The sequence below is a fragment of the Sander lucioperca genome, chromosome 11, assembly GCF_008315115.2.
Source record: "Sander lucioperca isolate FBNREF2018 chromosome 11, SLUC_FBN_1.2, whole genome shotgun sequence".
Classification (NCBI taxonomy): Eukaryota; Metazoa; Chordata; class Actinopteri; order Perciformes; family Percidae; genus Sander; species Sander lucioperca.
The window spans coordinates 18,153,321-18,174,136 of record NC_050183.1 but is presented as its reverse complement, the minus strand read 5'-3'; the positions used below and the strand labels follow the sequence as shown (position 1 = coordinate 18,174,136).

Genomic DNA, 20,816 nt, shown 5'->3' with positions numbered 1-20,816 from the left:
AGGGAATTCCAATCCTATACCGAACTGATGGCCGGCTCTTCAACCTTAACAGGTTTAAAGCCAAGAGCAAAATCAGGAACACCACCATCATGGAGCTTCAGTATGCGGAGGTCAACGCCATCGTAGCACACTCCGCAGAAGACCTCCAGGGCATCCTGAATGCCTTTACTAAGGCATGCAACATCGTCCTTGAAAATGTTGACCACTTCCCTTACCTTGGCAGCCTCCTCTCCTCAAAAGCTGACATCGACTCTGAAATCAACCATCGCCTGAATTGTGCCAGTGGTGCATACGCCAGACTCAGGAACAGAGTCTTTGAAGACAGAGACCTAAGGTCCAATCAGAACTCCTGGTCTACAAAGCTGTGGTCCTCCCCACCCTGCTGTATGGGTGTGAGTCATGGACCACCTACAGCAGGCACCTGAGAGCCCTGAAACAACATCATCAAAGACACTTAAGGAAGATTCTGAGGATCAACTGGGAGGACAGACGTACCAACATCGATGGACTGGCCATGTTATTCACATGTCAAACACTCGTCTCCCCAAACAGATCCTATACTCCCAATTGAAGGAAGGTCGGCGAGCCCCCGGTGGTCCAAAAAAACGCTTCAAGGACAATATTAAGCCTAAAGAAGTTCACAATTCCAGTAAGCAACTGGGAGCATATCATTTTGGACTGGCGTTGCTGGAAGACAACTGTGCAGGAAGCAGCTTTGCGCCATGAAATTGAACTCCGCTGTGTCGCAGAGACAAAGCGACAGCACTGCAAGGGAAAAGAGAAAAATGCTCCTCTACCACTCACCACCTCCACTTTCCCCTGCCCACACTGCACCAAAATATATGGATCACATTTTGGCCTGTACAGCCATCTAAAGACCCACTAGAAGACGACCCTACGGAGAGGACAGTCATACTCGTTTCGAGTGACCGCCAATGACGATGATGTGTTAAAGGTCCCATGGCATGACAATTTCACTGTATGAGTTGTTTTAACATTAATATGAGTTCCCCCAGCCTGCCTATGGTCCCACAGTGGCTCGAAATGGCGATAGGTGTAAACCGAGCCCTGGGTATCCTGCTCTGCCTTTGAGAAAATGAAAGCTCAGAAGGGCCGATCTGGAATCTTACCTTTATGACATCATAAGGGAAAAGGTTACCTCCCCTTTCTCTGCTTTGTCCGCCCAGAGAATTTGGCCCGCCCATGAGAAAGAGAGAGACATCATGGCTTGCAAACAAGCGAAGCATGGCAGTTGGTCAAGGCCACACCCCCACCCTCCACCTTGCCCCCCCCCCCCCCCCTCTCCTCCTCAATAGCATTTAAAGCTACAGACACAGAAATGGCACGGCCTAAGGAAAGCTCGTTGTGGGACTGGCTCTAGTGGCTGTAATTCTGCACCAAGGCAGAATATCGGGAAAGAGACTTCAGATACAGTATTAGGGGACCACTGAGGCCTATATAAAAGCATCCAAATGCGCAGCATGTCATAGGACCTTTAATATAATAACGCTTTCAAATATGTGATGCAATCAATTTTTAACATGTCCAAGGCTTATCAATGATATTCATATAAGCACAGCATATAAGATGCACTTATTGTTGGGGTCAGACATACAGTGTTAGTTGTCAGAGGGAAAGAGAAGAACATGAAAAGGCAACAAGGTATTTTGTTCATACTCCTCTCATTTGTATGGCATTTTTGCTACCACTTTGTTTCTCTCTCATTACAGAATGCATTCTCTATTTGAGCAATGGGGCTATTTATTGTACCACCTTGTACTTTATTCATTTCGATGTATATCGATGTATAACTGTCATGATGGGCTATTAAGGAAAGCATCTGTCAGCTGTGCAGCAGGAGCACATTTCCGTTCCAGGTGACAATCATGGTTTCAAATGATACCAGTTTTTGTTCTGGATGTTTTTTTCTTTTCTTCTGTCTTCTCACTAGCTTTCTCTCTTTTCTCATTTTCTCTTTCTTTCTCCATCAATTCACTTTGACTTTGGTTCAGGCTGTGTCGCCATGGTTGAGGGATTCCTCACACTGCAAAAGCACAGAGTGACAATGAATTAAATTCACTACTTTCTCTTTCTCCTTTTCACTGTCTCTCTCTTCTAGTCATTTATTCTGCTTACCTAGGCAAATGATGTACCTATATGATGTCGCTACAGTATAAGAAGCAGAGAAGGTGAAATTGCCCTCTGCAGGCTCACCCCTCTACCTTAGTACTACTAGGGCTGCCATAATGATTATTCTCATTCTGAATTAATCATTATTGTTGACTGATTAATGAATCATTTAGTTTATACAATTTACAAAAATTCTGGGAAAGTAAAAAATGTCAAGATCTCAAGGCAATGTTTTTACATTGCGTGTTTAATTCAACCAACAGTCCAAACCCAAAGATATTCAGTTTACTGTCATATAAAAAGAGAGAAACCACATTAAGGCTGGAACCAGTCAATGTGAGGCATTTTTTTGGTACACACTTTACTTGATAAGTGATTGTTAAAATGTGTATGACTTTTCTTTTAATGGACTTAAAAATTGACTTGTTATTTTATTTTTCCTTACCACACTGTTAACCAAACTCCACTCTATACAGTGTATATATATTTGTTGTTTTGTTTTGTTTTTTTTCCCCAGGGAGTTTGGGAGATGGAAGGTGAACAACTTGGCAGTGGAAAGGAGAGATTTCTTGGCATCTTCGTTACCTCTGACTCCTGAGTTCATCAGGAACATTCGACTGCTGGGCCGCAGGCCCACCACCCAGATGATCACTGACAATCTGATCAGGAAGTATGGGACTCACTTCCTGTTGTCAGCTACACTGGGAGGTAAACAAAGAAACTGTTAAGCTTAAACGGATATAGGTAGATTACATTGTTTTGATATCTTTATGGTAACTAATTGAACCCTTGGAATAAATTGTCCAAACAGACTCCACCAATATTTAGTTTGTTCACACAAGCATGCACCCTTTAATTTTTTGCATTCTAGCTCACCATGTATGAAATTGAGGCACATTAAAAAATCATCGTGATCACTGGAACAATGGGTCCTTGATTTCAGGCAGACGTAGACAAAAGAGGTCTTCTCATTGTTAGTGAGCAACCCTAAATTTTCCTGGATGAAATTGATGTCGTTGCTGGCAGATTGTATCAACTGTTGCCAGTTTGATAATTTAGAGTAATTGTTGAAAACTGTCCTTTTGTTGATTTTTCTAATGTTTCAACTGACTGAAAACTGAAAATGACAACCCTGCGAAAATGGCTACAAAGATGACGATCAGGCTAACTGAATACAGCAAGTATGCAAACAAGGTTGAAGACACAGAAATGAAGGAGAAGTAGTGTTGTTTTTCAGTTTAGAGCTTAGTATTACAATGTTGCAGTATGAGGAAAAATGTGCTTTAGGAATTACTTCCCTCCCAGATGATATAGGCTTTAGTAAAGTATACAAGTTGTGTTAATAAAAGCTTTTAGAGTTTGGTCCCCCAGGCGTTGCATATGGAAAACAGATGGACATAGCACAATAACTCAGTCACAGTAAGCAACTGAATAACACATCACAGCAAAATAATGTGACACTGGCAGCACAGATATCGCTCTTCAGAGATGTATTTTATGAATACATGTAAAAGCCTGTGTACTGTAAACCCGCCACTCCCCGTCACAGTCACCCCATTTTTGGTTTTCTGCAGTGTGATGAATGGATGAGCATTAATGGTCCTCTGAGTGAAGAAAAAAAGAAGGAAAAAAAAATGCGAGAGAGGTCCAGGCAAGTCTTGCAAAGCCGATTTGCTTTTACAGAGCAACACTTGTCAATTATTTTAGACCTTACTCCTGGCTTAGAAAAGGTCGCTGTGGCTGTGTGAGTGGCTGCATATAATACAAGCCTATCAGCTGCCTGAGCTGATGCAGCCCCTCACTCTGGCTCCCAGCCAGCACTTAGTGGTATGAAGAGAGGAGAATGAGGAGTTTGACTTGGCTTGTTGCCAGAGATATGCCTCTGTGGTTCTGAATGGATTGCCTCTGTGTTGAGAAACATATGGACTTAATGAAATTAATAAATAGATTGTGGTATTAAGAGGGTGCCCTTCAGCAGCTGAGGAGGAAAAGGCAGTGGGCAGAAAATGGCCCTGAAGCATTAACACTGCATTATGATGAGGAATATGATGTGCAGTGTCTTGGGGACTCTCAAGCAAAGAGTGTGCTGCACCGTGGCCCCTATACTTATGAAGTGCTGATTGCTATGATCCGCGGCTACTGATACAGGATGATGTGGCTTATCCTAATTGTGGTCAAGTGTCTTTGTACTTCAGAGGCTCCTGTATGGCTGCTCCTGTGTTTCTCCTGGAGCAGAGCCGGGGGCAGGTTTTAAAAGTATGGCAAAGTGTTAAATTGTAGATTATTTGGAATATATTCAAAAGAAAAAAAAAAGGTATCGTGAGCAGCCTTGAAAAGAGTGGCAAACGCCTGACACTCAAACCTCATTTACAGAAAATCAGTGAAAAGGCCTGACATACAGTAGTTGGCACACTTTTTGATTTACAAGTGATTTGCTAGAAGTGCAGCACATTAACACATCAGCGATGAGTGCATAGCACAAAAGATAGAGACCAACACCAAAAATCACTTAAACACTTAAGATTATTAACTCTTTGATTTTCTGTTAGAGTAGCGCACCTCAGCCTTTGAGAAGCCCTTAATAGTAATAGATAATGTGCACACCCTAACCCTTAAAAAAATAAAACTAGCATTTTGTTTTTAAATATTATGTTTCTGTGCAGGAGAAGAGGCCTTAACGCTATTTGTGGACAAGAGGAAACTGAGTAAGAAAGCAGAGGTGAGCGATTACTCGGGTAACTCCTCCACTGTGACTCTGGAAGCTCTGCACCAGCTGGCTGCCTCCTATTTCATCGACAGGGAGAGCACTCTGCGCAAGCTGCACCACATCCAGATCGCCTCCACTGCCATCAAGGTAATGCCTTTGTTTCTATATTGTTGATTTCTTTGGGCACATTCACAGACTAATGCATCGATTATTAAAGAGTCAATCGTCTTGAAACGTCCATCATTCCAAATGACATAGGCTAGCTATAAAGCTAAGATGGTAAAAAGCTAGAAGGCTGGTAGTCTTTGTGGATTACTGTCTCTCCTACTTCTTTGGCAACCTTTTGTTGCTTTTGTTCATACAGTATCTTCTCTCATATTTGTACAAAACTAAAATGTCTGCAAATATTTCCCTGTGTTTCCATACTCATTTTCAAATGATGTTATGTAGATAATACCAATCCAAACTGAGATCATTTACTTTCTGAAAATCAGAATTTAAACACCTAGACTTTAAATAAACAAATAAGCTAAATTAGGCAACATTTGTATCTAATAAAGCAGAGTACAATTGTTCAAATTACATTGGAGTGACCGATTAAAGAAAATGTTCTACAGCTACGGGGAGTATTTTCTTCGGCAGCAGAGAGCAAGTGCTTTATTCTAAAAACCCAGGAATCACAAACATAAGACCTTAGACCGTGCTCCTGTTTCTCTTTTATCATTTGTTATTAAGTAGCAGCCTGGCTTTGATTGTAAAGATGAGCATGCACTAAATCTCAGTACATGATTGGTGGGTTGAAGGATTTACGTCTCACTGCCAACTGGAGCTGCTAACATGGGAAGCTGCCCAGCGAAGCTTCTTATGACATTCTTCTTTAAAAGGAGAACAAAGCACAATTACCATAGCTGGAAGTGATACCATATGATATTCTGTCCTAAACTAACTATATCAGAACTATATCAGAAAGATTCCAATAAATGATGCCTTTGGCATTGTCAAATTAGTAAATAGCAGAGTATGGAGAACAACTACGGTACAGTAAATTAGTGTTTCACTGCAGTCCACCAGGAATTATATGGACATAATGACACAATCCAGAGATTCAAGATTCAAGAGACCATTTTTGTTTTTGTCTCTGATAACAAAATAGCAATGTAATTCCTAACAGGTAATACATAAACAATACATATGTTAAATATAAAAGCTCAAAATCTTCTCAAATAACAAGAAAGAATGTTAAGACATGCAAGAAGTGTCAGTAAGATAAATAGTATAAAAGAAGACTACTAGTGCGCCCAGATAGCTCAGTTGGTAGAGCGGGTGCACATATACAGAGGTTTAGTCCTCAACGCAGCGCTGCGGGGTTCGACTCCGACCTCGGCCCTTTGCTGCATGTTATTCCCCCTCTCTCTCCCCTTTCATTTCTTCGGCTGTCCTGTCAAATGAAGGCCTAAAAATGCCCAAAAAATAATCTTAAAAAAAAAAAGAAGACTACTAAACAAATAACGTCTTTAATAAGTTTAAAATGACTCTCTGTGTACCTATTCATCTCTACAGTGCACACACTGTGAAACAATCACAGATTCCAAGGTCTTTCTCAAAGTTTCAAGAAAGTTAGTTGTAATACAAAAAAAGAAAGTTTGCGCTTTCCAGGTGTCATTTGCAAAGTAAAAAACATTTCCTTGTTATAATACAAAAAAAAAACGGTGATGAAAATACAGTGGAAGATGATAGTTTTCATCAGCCTGCTTGTGATGAGATGTGAACTTCGGCCACCATGAACACATCCAGTCTGGAGGAAGCTCCGTGATGAACACATATGGTGAGGGGAAGATAAATGAATCTTGTGAAACACAGCGTCCGGACAGGTTTCTGCCTCCGGTTGTCACCTTCAGGCAGCATGGGGTTAATGAGGCTACATAGCAGATGATGACCCTCCTTTCTGCCTTTTTCGTACCTCTGAAAACAGCGGCAGTCTGCTTTTAAAGTGTGGCTTTCTCTGCTGTAGCAGAACATGAATCAGACTCCCTGTACTTATATCAAAGCTCTGTCCTCTCACTACATTGTGTTCAGTGAGGGTTCTTTTGCAGCCAAGGTGGGCGCATCAGAGGTGCAGAGGCAGATGCTTTTGTCTGTTTCATTCCTTGGGAATTAGTTTTTTTTTTTTTTCTGTAGCTACAGAGGGGAAGAGAAGAAGAGAGAGTGTGTGCTTTCATGCTCTAAAGGCGTCTGGCGTAACTGACAGGTAGGAAGTGGAAAGAGGAGAGATTCACCTCCGTCACTGGTAGAAAGTGAGTCAAAGGAGCGACACATTCCTCCGCGCTCGTGCATCATTTCCACAGGGCGTTGACCCACGCAGCAGCAGAACAGACAACTAAGCACTCCTCTGCATGAATTTGAAATCGAAGAAGTTGAGGAATGAATGAGAAAGGGCTGGTGAGGCAAAGACCCCTCCCGTTTGACTCCATGCAAAGGGGAAATTGAAGCACATTTTGGAGGAAAGGCATCTTACTGTTGTGGTGTGTTGGGGATTGGCTGTGGTAATTTGGGCTCTCTTGAAGAAGCCACGGAGTCTGTGATCAGGTTGGCTTGTTTGTACAATGAGTAATAACTACAGTTGTTCAAGAGCGTCTGGGATCATTTTTGTTACCAATTGAGAATTTCACAGACTGAATCGATGACTATATCCCCACTCAGGCCATATTTGCCAGTGTGTGCACACAGTGATGAGCAAGGCGACACACTTGAACAAGGACACAGCAGGAATCTCTGGTTTCATATTTTCATTTTGTGGGCAGCCTCTCGATTGTATTGTGTTCTCATTATGGTAGAGAAATAGCCTACATTTTTGTGTTCCCAGTCTCACTCAAGCGATTGTTGTTTGGACTATCACGGAATAGATAGATGGCTAACTTCCTCATGTACTCTATGATCACACTCAAACCAATTTTTATTTGAACAGCATATTCATGGCATAAGGACAACAAAATAAAACAAAAACTGCCACAAGAATACATTTCAGGCAGAAAAACAAAAACTTAAGCTTCCACATATGACTCAAACAAATACAATTTAAGACTTAAAACTTCTTAGCCTGAAATCATCATACTCAGATTCTAGTCAGAATATGAGTCTGATACTGCTCCATTGGGCTGTGATAATGGGGCGTGTTTCAACCGAACCTGGAAAGAAAGTGCCTCTGCACTGAATTGGATAGACCTACAACCAATCAGAGCAACGGAACTCAATCAAAGAATTTCTAATAAGGGAAGAAGTTTCACTCTCTCGTTACTTCCGGCTTCTGAACTGGTTGCAGTTCCACTCTTGATCCATATAGGGGGCGCTCACAGGCGAGTGCAGAATGAATGGGACTTTATGGAGCTATAATCAAAATACACTTTTCTCAGGATATAATTTTTTGTCTAGTAATTTGAATGTTGCATTCGAAAGGGGAGGCTAAGAAAATACACACTGCTGGGTGTTAGATTTTTTTAACTGTTGTGTTGTCCTCCGGGTCACCGTGACCTGTCCAGTTTATTTGACGTTTTGTATTGGCCTGGCATTGACGTTCGGGCTCCCCCCGAACCGGTGGGGGGGGACCCCGAAGCTCAACGCCAGGCCAATACAAAACGTCAAATAAACGTATAGTTAACACAAGGGTTAAAGCCTTTTAAAATGTCAATGACGTCATACACATATACGGCCAAAGATACTGCTTTACGGCAAGCTCTGAGTCGCTTCCTTTTTTCTCTCGAGGCATTAGCAACACAGCTAACAAGTAAGGTTCTCCCTGTCAATACACGTGCTAGAAAAGGGTTTGTTAATGTTATAAAGACCACGCCGAAATATTCACTCTGACATTCTAGTTCTGCTTCGGATGCCGTCAAGTGGGATCTCCAATCATAATCAGTCCTTCACTGACCAATCAACATTTATTAGCAGAATGCTAGCGTGTTATGGGCAACAACGACTCAACCTGTAAGAAATCAAAAGGACAGACAGAAAGTACTGAGTTCATTCAACTTTCGACCTATAATCCATGTTGAACTTGCAAAAACTACAATAAAATCTGAGATTTCTCAACGACAATCAGGCGAAATAGACAAATTTAGCCGTCTAGCTACATAGAGTCCCATTTATTTTGCACTCGCCTGCGATCACCCCCAGTGGAACTCTGTTGGAACTGCAACCAAATTTGGTACAATGGGGCTGAATAGGGAGTGGAAAGGCTTTCCGTAGACCGGCTTTGACTCAACTGTCAACAGAACTCAACACCAATGAGACGAGACGAGATGGTGTATCGTCTCCATAGCAACTACTCTTTGCACTTCCGTCCTAACTTCCGACTTTTAGACTTTTTTGAAGCTGGATATATCATGTTTCGTGTAAATATGAATGTGGATAACGTTAGTAAAAGTGAGATGCTTGCTACAGTTACATTTCTAGTGATGAATCGGCGAAAACATGTTTTATTTCTCTGATTCACAGCTTTGTTCTAACGGCGCTGGGCGCTCCCTCTCTTCAGTCACTCTCTATTTCTCTTGACCATATAACGTTACCGTGCTTTCGGGCGGTCGTTGAGGCTCCGTTTCGTACAGCTGTTGTAACATAAAAATAAATTGCTGATCATTTTATTTCTATAGTTTATAGCTGACTTTACCAGCTGACTTCTCTATTGGCTGTTGAAAGAGGAGACGTCTCTTACGTTCTAAAACCAGCCTCTGCGACTTGAACAGCTGAGTCGCAGCGACACCATCAGCTGGTTTGAGTCGAGCTGAGACAGGCCGGTTAAGGATTTTAAATGAGTGCGCTGTAGATATCTTCTATAACAGACGAGGAATCCACACACATCTCAATTCCCTGAATTCAACCCAAGCGCTCTTTGGTGACGTGGTTGATTACGTTACTGTTGATCATCTGTTCATCATCGTATAAAGCCCGCCCTGACAATTTGATTGGTCCGAACAGCTCTGGTTGGAGCATATGTGCTCCACAACGGATCAAGTCCAGACCAAACTTCCCAACCTCAAATGTTGTGGGCGGTGCTAAGTTCGGCTGGCATCCAGGCTAAAAACTTCTAGTAATTATCACCATTTCCTGACCAGCACCAAACGGAAGACAGTCAAATTTTGTGGCTAGCTGGTGAATACATTTTAAGATGTACAGCAAGATAGATTTCTCAGAAGCTGGTGGAGACCAAACTAGAGCTAAAAGGAGCACAAGTTAGTTGTAATACAAAAACATTCGCTGCATGTGGCAATGATTGAAACTTTCTTCTTCCTGTGCTTGTCTTGCTCCCACTCTTCTGTTTGAATGAGTCAGTGAAATATTTTGTATGCACTGTAGCACCTGGACTAAAAGTTCACGTCATAATAATGAAAATATACAAAGGAAAGGTGCAAATCTTTTACAAAGCTCCTGGTTTTACTTCATTCCCAGAACCATGTACCAAGATACAGGTGGCCAATAATGTCCAATTAAGTATTTTTAATATACCAGAATGTATCTACACTGAATAGCAACTGCTATGAAAAGCGGAAATTGAATGATCTGCTCATCATTCAATGTTTTGCCATATGGCATATCATATGGCATATCAAATAATTCCTTATAAGGAATGAATGTGCATGTGGTCTGAAACCCAGGGTTGTATCTCATTTCCTCACATATCAGCATTAAAATCCCTCATGAGGGAAACAAGGGATTTATAATGTGATATGAATATTATTGTTGAGGAATTGCTCTCAAATTATCTTCATTTTCCTTTTCTCATTCACACAGCATATTTATTCTTCCTCTCAAAAAAACCCTTTCTTCTGGATTAGGCTTTTGATTAAAGAGTGATGTAGTGCGTTTTCACTTCCCTGCAGCACTGGCCTCATATGAGTTCTCAAGCCCTTCAGCCCTCCATGATTGTGTTACTGATCGACTGACCCTCATTGTCTCGCCTCATCCATCTGTCACTTTACACCAACTGTCCTCTGACAAGCCTGACCAGGACAAATCGCTGAACAAAATATGGTGTCCCGCAACCACAAAGAGAGAAAAATGAGAATCAGTTAGATGCTCTCCACCGTGTCAGAGCAACAAAAAGGAGAGCGCTAAAATAAGATCTCTTCTTGCAAATGAAGTGAAAAAGGATGCTTTGCCGGAGCTGATTTGTGGCAAAGGTCAATCGTAATGTCTTCAATCAGTCTCTAGATAAAAAAAGAAATGTGTAGCATTCTTGCAGATAAATGAGTGTAAATGAGCTTACCCTAGTTTTCTTTCCCATTCTCAAGTACAATCGATTATGTAGAAACTACATGAACAGAACAGAGAAGGCAATTTATGGCATGTTTCTTTCATGTTTCTTTAAAATGGAGGCTGTCGAGGATTTATAAATTAACTTTTTTGTTGTTGCCCAGGTGACAGAGACCCGCACAGGTCCTCTTGGATGCAGTAACTATGACAACCTCGACTCTGTTAGCTCCGTGCTGGTTCAGAGTCCTGAAAATAAAGTCCAGCTGCAAGGTTTGTCTGAATTGTACTACTTTATTGTGATTGTCATGATCTGTTTTAGAGATTCAACATTATCCTGAATATGCAGTAACAATTTGGCATACAAATATTTAGATTTATAGATTGTATTAAGTAAGTTATTAGCTCAGCCAGCAATATATCGCCACTGCACTTTCACTGTCACTCCCCAAGTTCACAGTTTGATGATGGTACTAAACCTAGCTTGGTTTTATAGGCCTGCAGGTGATTCTTCCAGACTATTTGAGAGAAAGCTTTGTGCAGGCTGCTCTCAGCTACATAGCCTGTAATGGAGAGGGTGATTTTGTCTGCAAGGACAACGAATGCTGGTGCCATTGTGACCCCAAGTTCCCAGAGTGCAACTGTCCCTATATGGACATCCAAGCCATGGAGGAGAGCCTGGAGAGGATCACAGAGACATGGGGGGTGCTGTATAAAGAGTTTGAGGAATCGGGTAAGAAATCCCTTTAGAACATAATGTATTTTTTCTAATTGCATGCCTCATCCAAAATGTAGGAAAATCTAACTTTTAGAATATAAATTATTCATATGAGAGGGAGTAAGCTCTGAGTGAGGTTCCTATGTGTATGTTCCTCCCTGTTCTATAATGTATAGGTGAGCTATCATAGCTAGGTTGTGAATCCTAGGTCCTGTCACACTATCTTCATAAAGGAAATTAACAGTGCAACAGGACCGAATGAAAAAAAAAATCAACAGCTTTCGCTCAGGTAGTTTACAATATGTCTAGAGAAGATTAATCAGCTATAAAAGCCATGCATTGCCTGTCCACCTTTTCATATCACCAGGGAAACAGAGTTTGAGCTAAAGCTTTTAGCATAATGTTTGGGTATTTTTGCTGTGCTCGGTCACCCTGCATGGTGATTATTACTCAGGTGAAATCAAATTGGCTGTCTTTTTTCCACTCCTTAGATTTGGCTGAAATATCCCTAAGTGCAATTACTTTCAAAGTTTATGTTTTAATAGCTGGGTGGGAAGTAAGGGCATGAGCGTGCCCAGAATGCAGACATGCCCAAGTGTCATAAATGTGTCCTTCAGTGAGAGATAGCACAGATTTCTAGCTGGCTGCTTTATCTACAGACGAAGATGCCAAGAAGTGGTCTAACAACTGAAAAACACAAGAAGTGACTCCTCCTGAGTACCAATGCTTTTGTTCACCTTGAACCAAATGTTGACAAAACATAACAGACATAACAGAATCAGAAATCCAAAACAGTTACTTATTGTTTTAGGCAGGACTTTCAGTACTGTAGCTCATTGTTACAATGTGTGGCTGTTGCAAGAAGTGATGAAAGGGACAAAATAGTCATCATATTTTTGACTCAATTAAAATATCGAAAAAAAACAATGGTGCAATTTAAAAGAAGCAACGTGCATGAAGGAGCTTCACCTTTAAGGAAATAAATATGATGGTCATGCTAGTGATATAGATTGCAGTAGTAATACTATATTTTGCATTTTTAAACAATAAATATAGCTGAAATAATTATGACCCATAGGCAAAGCTTACCCTCTATAAAACATGACCATCTTGCTTTCTGCTTCAAGTGGACCCTCTCATGTCTTGCATCATCTTTAGTGTCATTCCAGATGCTTTTGGTTTCCTTTTGCTTTACTGAACATAATGAAACATGTTTGAGCTGACCTTTCAAAGCACCACCTGCCAGATGCTGTGTCTCAATTCAAGGTACATTTACAGGTAAATGTACATTTCTAGCCTGAATAGAATAGGCTGCCAAGGTCTGTCAAATTTCAAAGGCTCCTGCAAATGCAAGTAAGAAATACAGCCATCTTCCGCCTGAAACTGGAGGACACAACTGGTGCATCCTCTGCGTTTCATAGCATCCCACAATCCAGTGTGCACTGGTCAATTGTTTAATGGAGCGTTGAGGTGATACCTGTCGAGTCGTAAAGTCAGAAAATATCACATTGGCACATTGTATTTACGAGGTATTTCAGGTGGTCATCATTGACTGGTAAATATATTATATGAAAGCAGGACGTTTATAATGGAGGCCAAGCATGAACTTAAAATGTGTTCTTGTTAGCAGCCAAGACATGTTGTAAACACAGAACAGAAAAAAATCCAATTAAGGCCACATAGATATATTTACCGTTAACATGGTACACTATTTGCCAGTTGTCCATTATGTTGCAGTAAAATGTTACAACTCATACTATATAATATGATATCAATGGACTAACATTTGTCATGGTAATATTTAATGTTGCATGCATTAAAGAGGATAGCGTATTCTAACAATCCTCTTGGAAATAACCATGGCATTATGCTGTATTGCTGTGTTGATGATGAAATGGGAAATGATAAGATGTCCCCATGTATGTGTCTTTTCTGTGGTTACAGATGAATTCAAGGTATTCTTTGCGAGGCTGCCCCAGAACATTTTCCTGAACGTGTCAAGCATCCAACACTTGTGGTCGATGGACAACTTGTTCCAGTTGCGATATGAGCAGCTGGAGAACAGCATGCGGGTCCTCTCCAAACGAGCCCAGAGAGTGATCTTCAAGCTCTTTAGTCTCAGTAAAAGATGTCACCGACAGCCCCAAGTCCGCCTACCAAGAGAAAGGTGAGCACAACTGCTGAAATACACATCTCATGTGTATGATAACTATGTATGTTTGATATTTTTTTTTACAATTGGACAAAGCCTTTATCTGTTTTAACTTTGATCCTGAGTTAACCCGCAGCCAACATTTTTACATTTAATCTGTCTTTTCTTTTATTGTAGTTCTCTTTTTGTATATTCTTTCCTTTCTGTTTGATGTATACCCCCATGAGGTTGCTGGCATTTTGCCCAAATCTGCAGTACATTCAGATATAGCCTGCCATTCTCCCTATAGACTAATCATGTCGGCATGTCGGTGGAAGTAAACAAGCTGCCGTTGCTGTGGTGGCATTGTATTTGGATACCCTCGCAATACCCCTTTAATATATGTATAGGATTCATTTTAATCTCTTGTGTACAGCTTTTGCCAAGACATTGGGTACATCCTGCTAAATGTTGAAATGCAGTGAAATACCATTAAACAAGCCAGATATCTACTGTAAAAAAACTTTTCAACCAAATGCAGTTCATTTTTTATAGACACGTCTGGCTCACTTTGCTTTTATCAGCTGCTCCAAACTTCAACTTCAGAAATCCACAAGCCTTTGCTCCATTAAATCTTTATTGGGCTTCATGAAATCTTCATGAAATCTTCATCTCATTTCATTGGATTTTATCTCCATGAAATCCCTTTAAAACCATATTCTCTGCATTGGTTTCATGGCCGCAAAGAAGAAAATTCCACTTTTACAATTGTATATCTTTCACAGCATCAGAGATTGTGGTCAGGGGTCAGTTTAGGGAACTAAAACTAGTTGGTTAATTAGGTTAATACTGCCCTCAAGGAAACCGTAAACTGAAAGAAAATCAGTTTTGCAAAAAAAAAGTTGGACATTTTACACAACCTACGTTCCACTCGGATCTCCTCCGTGACTTTTTCGATGTTATTACAACATCATGTGCCTTCAGCCTTTGCTGCTGAGAAAGGACAGTCATTTTTATTATGCCAGCACGATGTCACTTGTCGGTAAAACAAATACACATAGGCCATTTTAAGTGTATGACCAATGCTGGCGAGGACAGTTTTCGAATTTAAGACTGATGTTTTAAGTCTGGATACAATTCCCATTCACTCAGGCTACCTTCCTCCGTCCGAGGGGCTGATTGCCGAAGTGATGAATCCAACCATTACTGTCAGTCACAGTGCTCGGATCGACTGAGCTTCCAAAGTAATGGTGGTGATGCTAGAGAGCACAACACATAAATCAACCGGCAGATTAATCTATACAGTACTCTCTGTTCAATGTCCAGTCTCTCTTTCATTCCTAATCTGTGTCGTCCTCTCCTCCACATTGCCAAAACATACATTAATCACTGATCTATGCAGCTGATATTCCCACCCACTTGCCAGGAAAAGGAGTGGCAGCGTCATCTGCCTCATCCAGTCAGTGTTTATCTATGTTATTACCGCAGCGTCTACTATGAAGCTTTCCCTTTCTTTCCTCTCTTCACAGAAGTCTCCATACTCAGTGGAAAGAGATTGAGAATGCAATGTTTGTCAGTTTTGCCTGGGAGAGAAACACAAGCTCTTGAAAAAACCCTCACCCTCTCTTTAACATCCTGTTTGAGGCACTTGAGATAGATGAGAGATATGTGATTGATTTTGCTTCCTGGGGGCTACTTTTTCTCGGCGCTGACAATTATGAGCGAATAAGCCAGTCGAAGCAGCAGTCAGCTTGGCTTTTATTAGCCGGGTAATGATAAGACTGCACAGCATACTTTGTGCTCAGACTTTAGCCATTAGGCGTAATGATGCACATTGTCATTCAAGTGATGTTTTCTGTACTTCTGCTTTAATCAGCTTAGTAAATGCCTTTCTTGTGCGTAGGCTTCTCTCAAGAAAGGGTGCTGGATTTTTTTCATGTATGCAAAGTTCTTGAATGCTTCACTGGAGGAGTCATTTCATCTTTGTTTGACTACTAAGAGAGTGCAATTAAGATTTGACTCAAAAAATGTTGAAAAGCTTTTCAATTAACTTGTCAAGGGATTCAGTAGATCAGACCAATTCCATCTTTGCGGCCTCACGCTGTTTCAATTATATGGATTCGTGCAGAGGAAAAATTACAAGAAGGCCTGATTATTGCATATCATGACACTGGCCTTTTCTTCCTTTACCTTCTTCATATTTATTGCTTTTGCTTTCTTTCTTGCTTTAGTTTTGACCTTTCTGCCTTCTAGTCACTCTTATTGTGGCATTGAAATGCCACAATATGAAAAGAAAATGTTTAAATCGAAAATCCAATCGTGACACCCCTAGTTTATAGCCCATATGGCCAGAACTATATGGACACCCCTTTTTCACATACATATGGTTAATTTTGGTTTGCGGCTGCTTGTTTTGGTATTTTAGACAACATTGTGTTTCCAACGTTGTGGCTACTGTTTGGGGGACAGACTCAGCAGACAATGCCCAAAGCCAGGTCTAAACAATGACAATGACAATGCACAAAGCCAGGAATGTTTTTGTTCTCCCCATTTGGAGTTGAATAACTTGAAAGAGCCCTGACCGCAAACCAATACCATTAGGATGAACTGGAACACCGACTGTGAGCCAGGCCTTATTGCCCTACATCAGCATTGGACCTCAATGATGCGCTTGTGGCTAAATGAGAGCAAATCCTTGCTGCCAGGTTCCAAAATCTTATAGAAAGCCTGAAACCAGCAGAGTGGAGTTCTAACAGCATATTACTGCCAGTGGATTGAGAATGACATCAAATATCACATTTAGGTGTAATCCAAAAAAATTCCACATCATTTTGGCCAAGTTTTGTACATTACTTCAAGCAAAGCTCTATACTTTAAAGTACATATTGGTCTTGTGTCATGGAATCCAATATTTTTTTATTATAAAGTCCACCAATCTCCAGAAGTCCCTTAATCCTTTCTACATCCCTGAGATTTGCCTTTATTAAAAAATATGATCGGTAAAAACAGAGCTTCAGTATCCTTTGAATCAATGCCTGAGAGTAGTTTTTATTGGGTTTTTCAACAAAAACAACCAGCAACTGTATATTTGTCTGATTTCATTTTCAGTTTTGGAAGCTTCTTATAAAAGTGGCACAGAAGTTACAGCGGTGGTTTGGACTGAGAGTTGGACAGAGCAGGAAGGCTGTACATAATCACACCAGGGAACTAACAGTACAGCTGCAATCTTGTCTTGACGACAGCTTTGCTCTGCTAAAGCTGTCGGAGGTGAAATGCCTTGCCCACAGGTAGCGCGTGATGAAAAGGAAGAGCCCTTTCGGATCATTTCCCTTTTTCCATTAGGGGGTTTTAATATGCAAATCAGTGATTTTATGAACGCAGACTTGCTTCCGACTGCCAAGCACACAATATGATTGTGATACAGAGGAAGGATGCCCCAAATGTTATCCAGCAAACATTTTCAGATTAGCATAAAGTTTACCCCAATACACCCTCATCAAAGAAAAAGGTTGTTTTTCTGAAAGGAAAGACAGCAGTATGTACTGTGCATTCCTTGTCTTCAGCAAGCAAAGAGGAAGAGAGGCATGAAAGGATCACAGTCAAGAAAGTGAACTCTGGCCCACATTGGGAATTTATACAGTATGTATGTCTGAGAGTCAGTCACCCCACGGCTACAGCACACTTCTAATATTTATGTCACAAACTGATCAAAGACAACTTTCTCCCGCTCTACTGTATCTCGCTTTAAAGTATCTTCCTTTTCAAACACCGATGTTTATGCTCAATATTCTTCATCGGGACCTTTATGATGCATGTCTGACACAGCCTGACTTAATAAAAAGGAGGTATTTCTTCCATACAATATTGAGATCATTACCCTGCTGGGAATATCCAACTAAAAGAGGCAGACTGTGGATTCACTTTGCTAAGCCAGAAATTTGTAGCTGTGACATTAGAATACAACTATAAACCTCTTGATGCTGAGAAATGATAAAAAAAGGAATGGAGGAGTGACCTACGTAATTTGGCTGAAAAGTGATTTGGATGTCTATGTTATTAGCACTTTTTTAGCACTTTTTCACAGCAGACATGTTGACATGTCATAGTAGGAAAAGCACTGATATATAATGATTGAAAAGCTGTTGAAATAATGATGTAACTTAAAAAAACTCTTGCACAGAGGTATTTTGACCTCAACTAAACCATGCTTACTTGAATCCCTTCACGCCGGTCTACACGCCTTACATTATGCTGATTATGCTTTCAACTTTTAATGAGCAAGCTGTCTCCACACCCAGACAGGTGTCCTGGACCTTATAGAGCAGCTACCTTTTAAACCAGCTCATCCTATGAACCCCTTTCAATAACCTCTCTCTCTCTCTCTCTCTCTCTCTCTCTCTCTCTCTCTCTCTCTCTCTCTCTCTCTCCTCCTTCTGTTACTGCATTCCCTGGTGCAGGCCTCAGTCCTACTGGCTGAGTCATTTGCAGTCTCTCCTGTATTGCTCGGAGAACAACCAGCTTGGTGCATTCTCTGAGGAGCTCCAAAGCTGCAGCTGCCGATACGAACACAGCCCCTGTCAGCTGCCTCCGCCCTGCTCTGTTGGGGAAGGCTCGGCCTGCGCAGCATGTGCACCAGACAACCGCACCCGCTGTGGGAGCTGCAACCCGGGCTTCGTGCTGACGCAGGGGGCCTGCAGGTCCATGGTGGCGGACTCTACGGAGAACTACCTGGGATTCGAAACGGACCTCCAGGATTTGGAGCTGGGCTACCTACTGCAGAGAGCTGACCGCAGGCTAGAGGTATTTTTTTTCTTTTAGCCTTTTGTTCAATCATGTTAGCCTGACCGAGAGCTGAGCTGTCTTTCACAGCATTATCCTGGGGAGGATAAACTCACCTATGGGATCCTCTCAGCATTACAATGTCTTGGCCTTCTGGCTACTGAGAAACTTCATAGTTTCCTCATGTTTTTTCTTGTATTTGTTGAAACACATTTTAGATGTCCTGCACATCTGAGGATGCTTGTGGTTAATTTATGTTTTCATTAAAATAGAGAATAATATTATACACAACCAATTCAGATTTTTTAGGGATTTGATCTGTAGACAATGATATATGGTGAGCCAGTAATGGTCGACATTAGACTTACTTTTTCTTTACATTCCTTAATATTATATACATGCATTGTTTGACAAAAACAGTCATTGTTACATACAATAAAACCTCTCGTCTCAGATACCTCAACTTAATACTACTTTATATAAATAAAAATAGGTGAGCTCATTATTGACTTTAAGTTTGACCGTGTGTTACCATGCTACATAAAAATAGATAAAATGGAGTGAGGGTGAAAATGCTAAAAAGAATAAGCCACCTTATGCCTATTTTGCGGTAAGTCTATATATTTTTTGTATAATGTCTGATAGGTCCATGCGATCTTCATCAGCAATGACATGCGACTCAACAGCTGGTTTGACCCATCGTGGAGAAAGAGGATGCTGCTGACGCTGAAGAGCAACAAATACAAGTCCAACATGGTCCACATGCTGCTGGGAGTATCCCTCCAGATCTGCCTTACAAAGAACAGCACCTTGGAGCCTGTCCTTACTCTATACATCAACCCCTTTGGAGGGAGCCACTCAGAGAGCTGGTACATCCCTGTCAATGAGAACAATTTTCCAGACTGGCAGGCCACTAAACTGGACCTGCCTTTCGAGTGCTATAATTGGACTCTGACGCTAGGTAACAAGTGGAAGACGTTCTTTGAAACCATTCATATCTACCTTCGGAGCAGGATAAAGACTCAAAGTGGAGTGAATGACAGTATATATTATGAGCCTTTAGAAATTACAGATCCTGCTCGGAACCTGGGCTACATGAAGATCAACAGCATCCAGGTCTTTGGCTACAGCATGCACTTTGACCCAGAGGCGATCCGTGACTTGATTCTGCAGCTGGACTACCCATACACACAAGGGTCCCAGGACACTGCCATGCTTCAGCTCTTGGAAATACGAGACCGGGTGAACCGGCTGTCCCCTCCGGGTCAACAGAGGCTGGACCTGTTTGCCTGTCTTCTCCGGCACCGGCTCAAACTGACTGCCAGCGAGGTGGTTCGCATTCATGCCTCCTTACAGGCCTTCAGCTCGCATCTGCCCAAGTCGATGGATTACGAGACCACCAAGTTGTGCAGTTAACAGCTGTTTGAAGGGATATCTGGACTGTACATGGCCTCAAGGAGAACTCCTGGACATAAGAATGGTGCCCATTGTGGTGCAGATGCTTACAGTTGTGTCTTTGTGGATTATTGAGCTGTATGGTAAATCAGGAGAGAACCAGTCGTGGACAGCTGAAGAATGTACTCATCTGGTTGTTTTGGTTTCTGTTTTGTGGCAACTACCTTCAGTTCTATATCATAAAGTATGAGGTGGATCAGCAAGAAAACGCACAACTGTTTGACAAGAACGAACTCTTTACAAAAGAATTCTACAGTAAATTCAAATACCGCTCCATAAAAGTTGAACCATCCTGTTTCAATATGACTGCTCATTTATACTGTAAGTACCAATGCCAAATGAATGGACATTTTATGGTAAAAATGGTACACTGTTTGTTTGTAACTTTTATATGTTCCTTTGCTTCAGTGACAGTGAACTTCCCATGAAGACCAGAATACAGTGGTGTCAGTCAATATTTTGTAGATAAATTGATATTAAAACATCATGTTATAACAGATTCCAGCTGTTGAAATGTTTTTCCTTATACTTTTAACAAGCTTTCCTTTTATTCTAAAATACACTTTTGACAAATTAGAGCCGGCATAAATAAATTTGATGAAGTGATTGTAATGTCCACGCAGTCATGTTCAGATTATTTTTATTTTTAGTTC

The 20,816-nt window shown here is 41.1% G+C and overlaps 1 protein-coding gene across 1 annotated transcript in view; it reads left to right on the top strand.

Moving 5' to 3' along the window:
• The window catches only part of brinp3a.2 (bone morphogenetic protein/retinoic acid inducible neural-specific 3a, tandem duplicate 2), a 53,323-nt gene extending 32,661 nt beyond the window's left edge, over positions 1 to 20,662 (top strand). Inside the window, exons 3-9 of the mRNA XM_031282402.2 lie at positions 2,648 to 2,838; positions 4,794 to 4,984; positions 11,248 to 11,353; positions 11,577 to 11,813; positions 13,743 to 13,965; positions 18,387 to 18,729; positions 19,354 to 20,662. Coding sequence (XP_031138262.1) covers positions 2,648 to 2,838; positions 4,794 to 4,984; positions 11,248 to 11,353; positions 11,577 to 11,813; positions 13,743 to 13,965; positions 18,387 to 18,729; positions 19,354 to 20,124 — 2,062 coding nt within the window. The 3' untranslated portion in view covers positions 20,125 to 20,662. The remainder of the gene's footprint in view (positions 1 to 2,647; positions 2,839 to 4,793; positions 4,985 to 11,247; positions 11,354 to 11,576; positions 11,814 to 13,742; positions 13,966 to 18,386; positions 18,730 to 19,353) is intronic.
• The last annotated feature ends 154 nt before the right edge of the window (positions 20,663 to 20,816 follow it).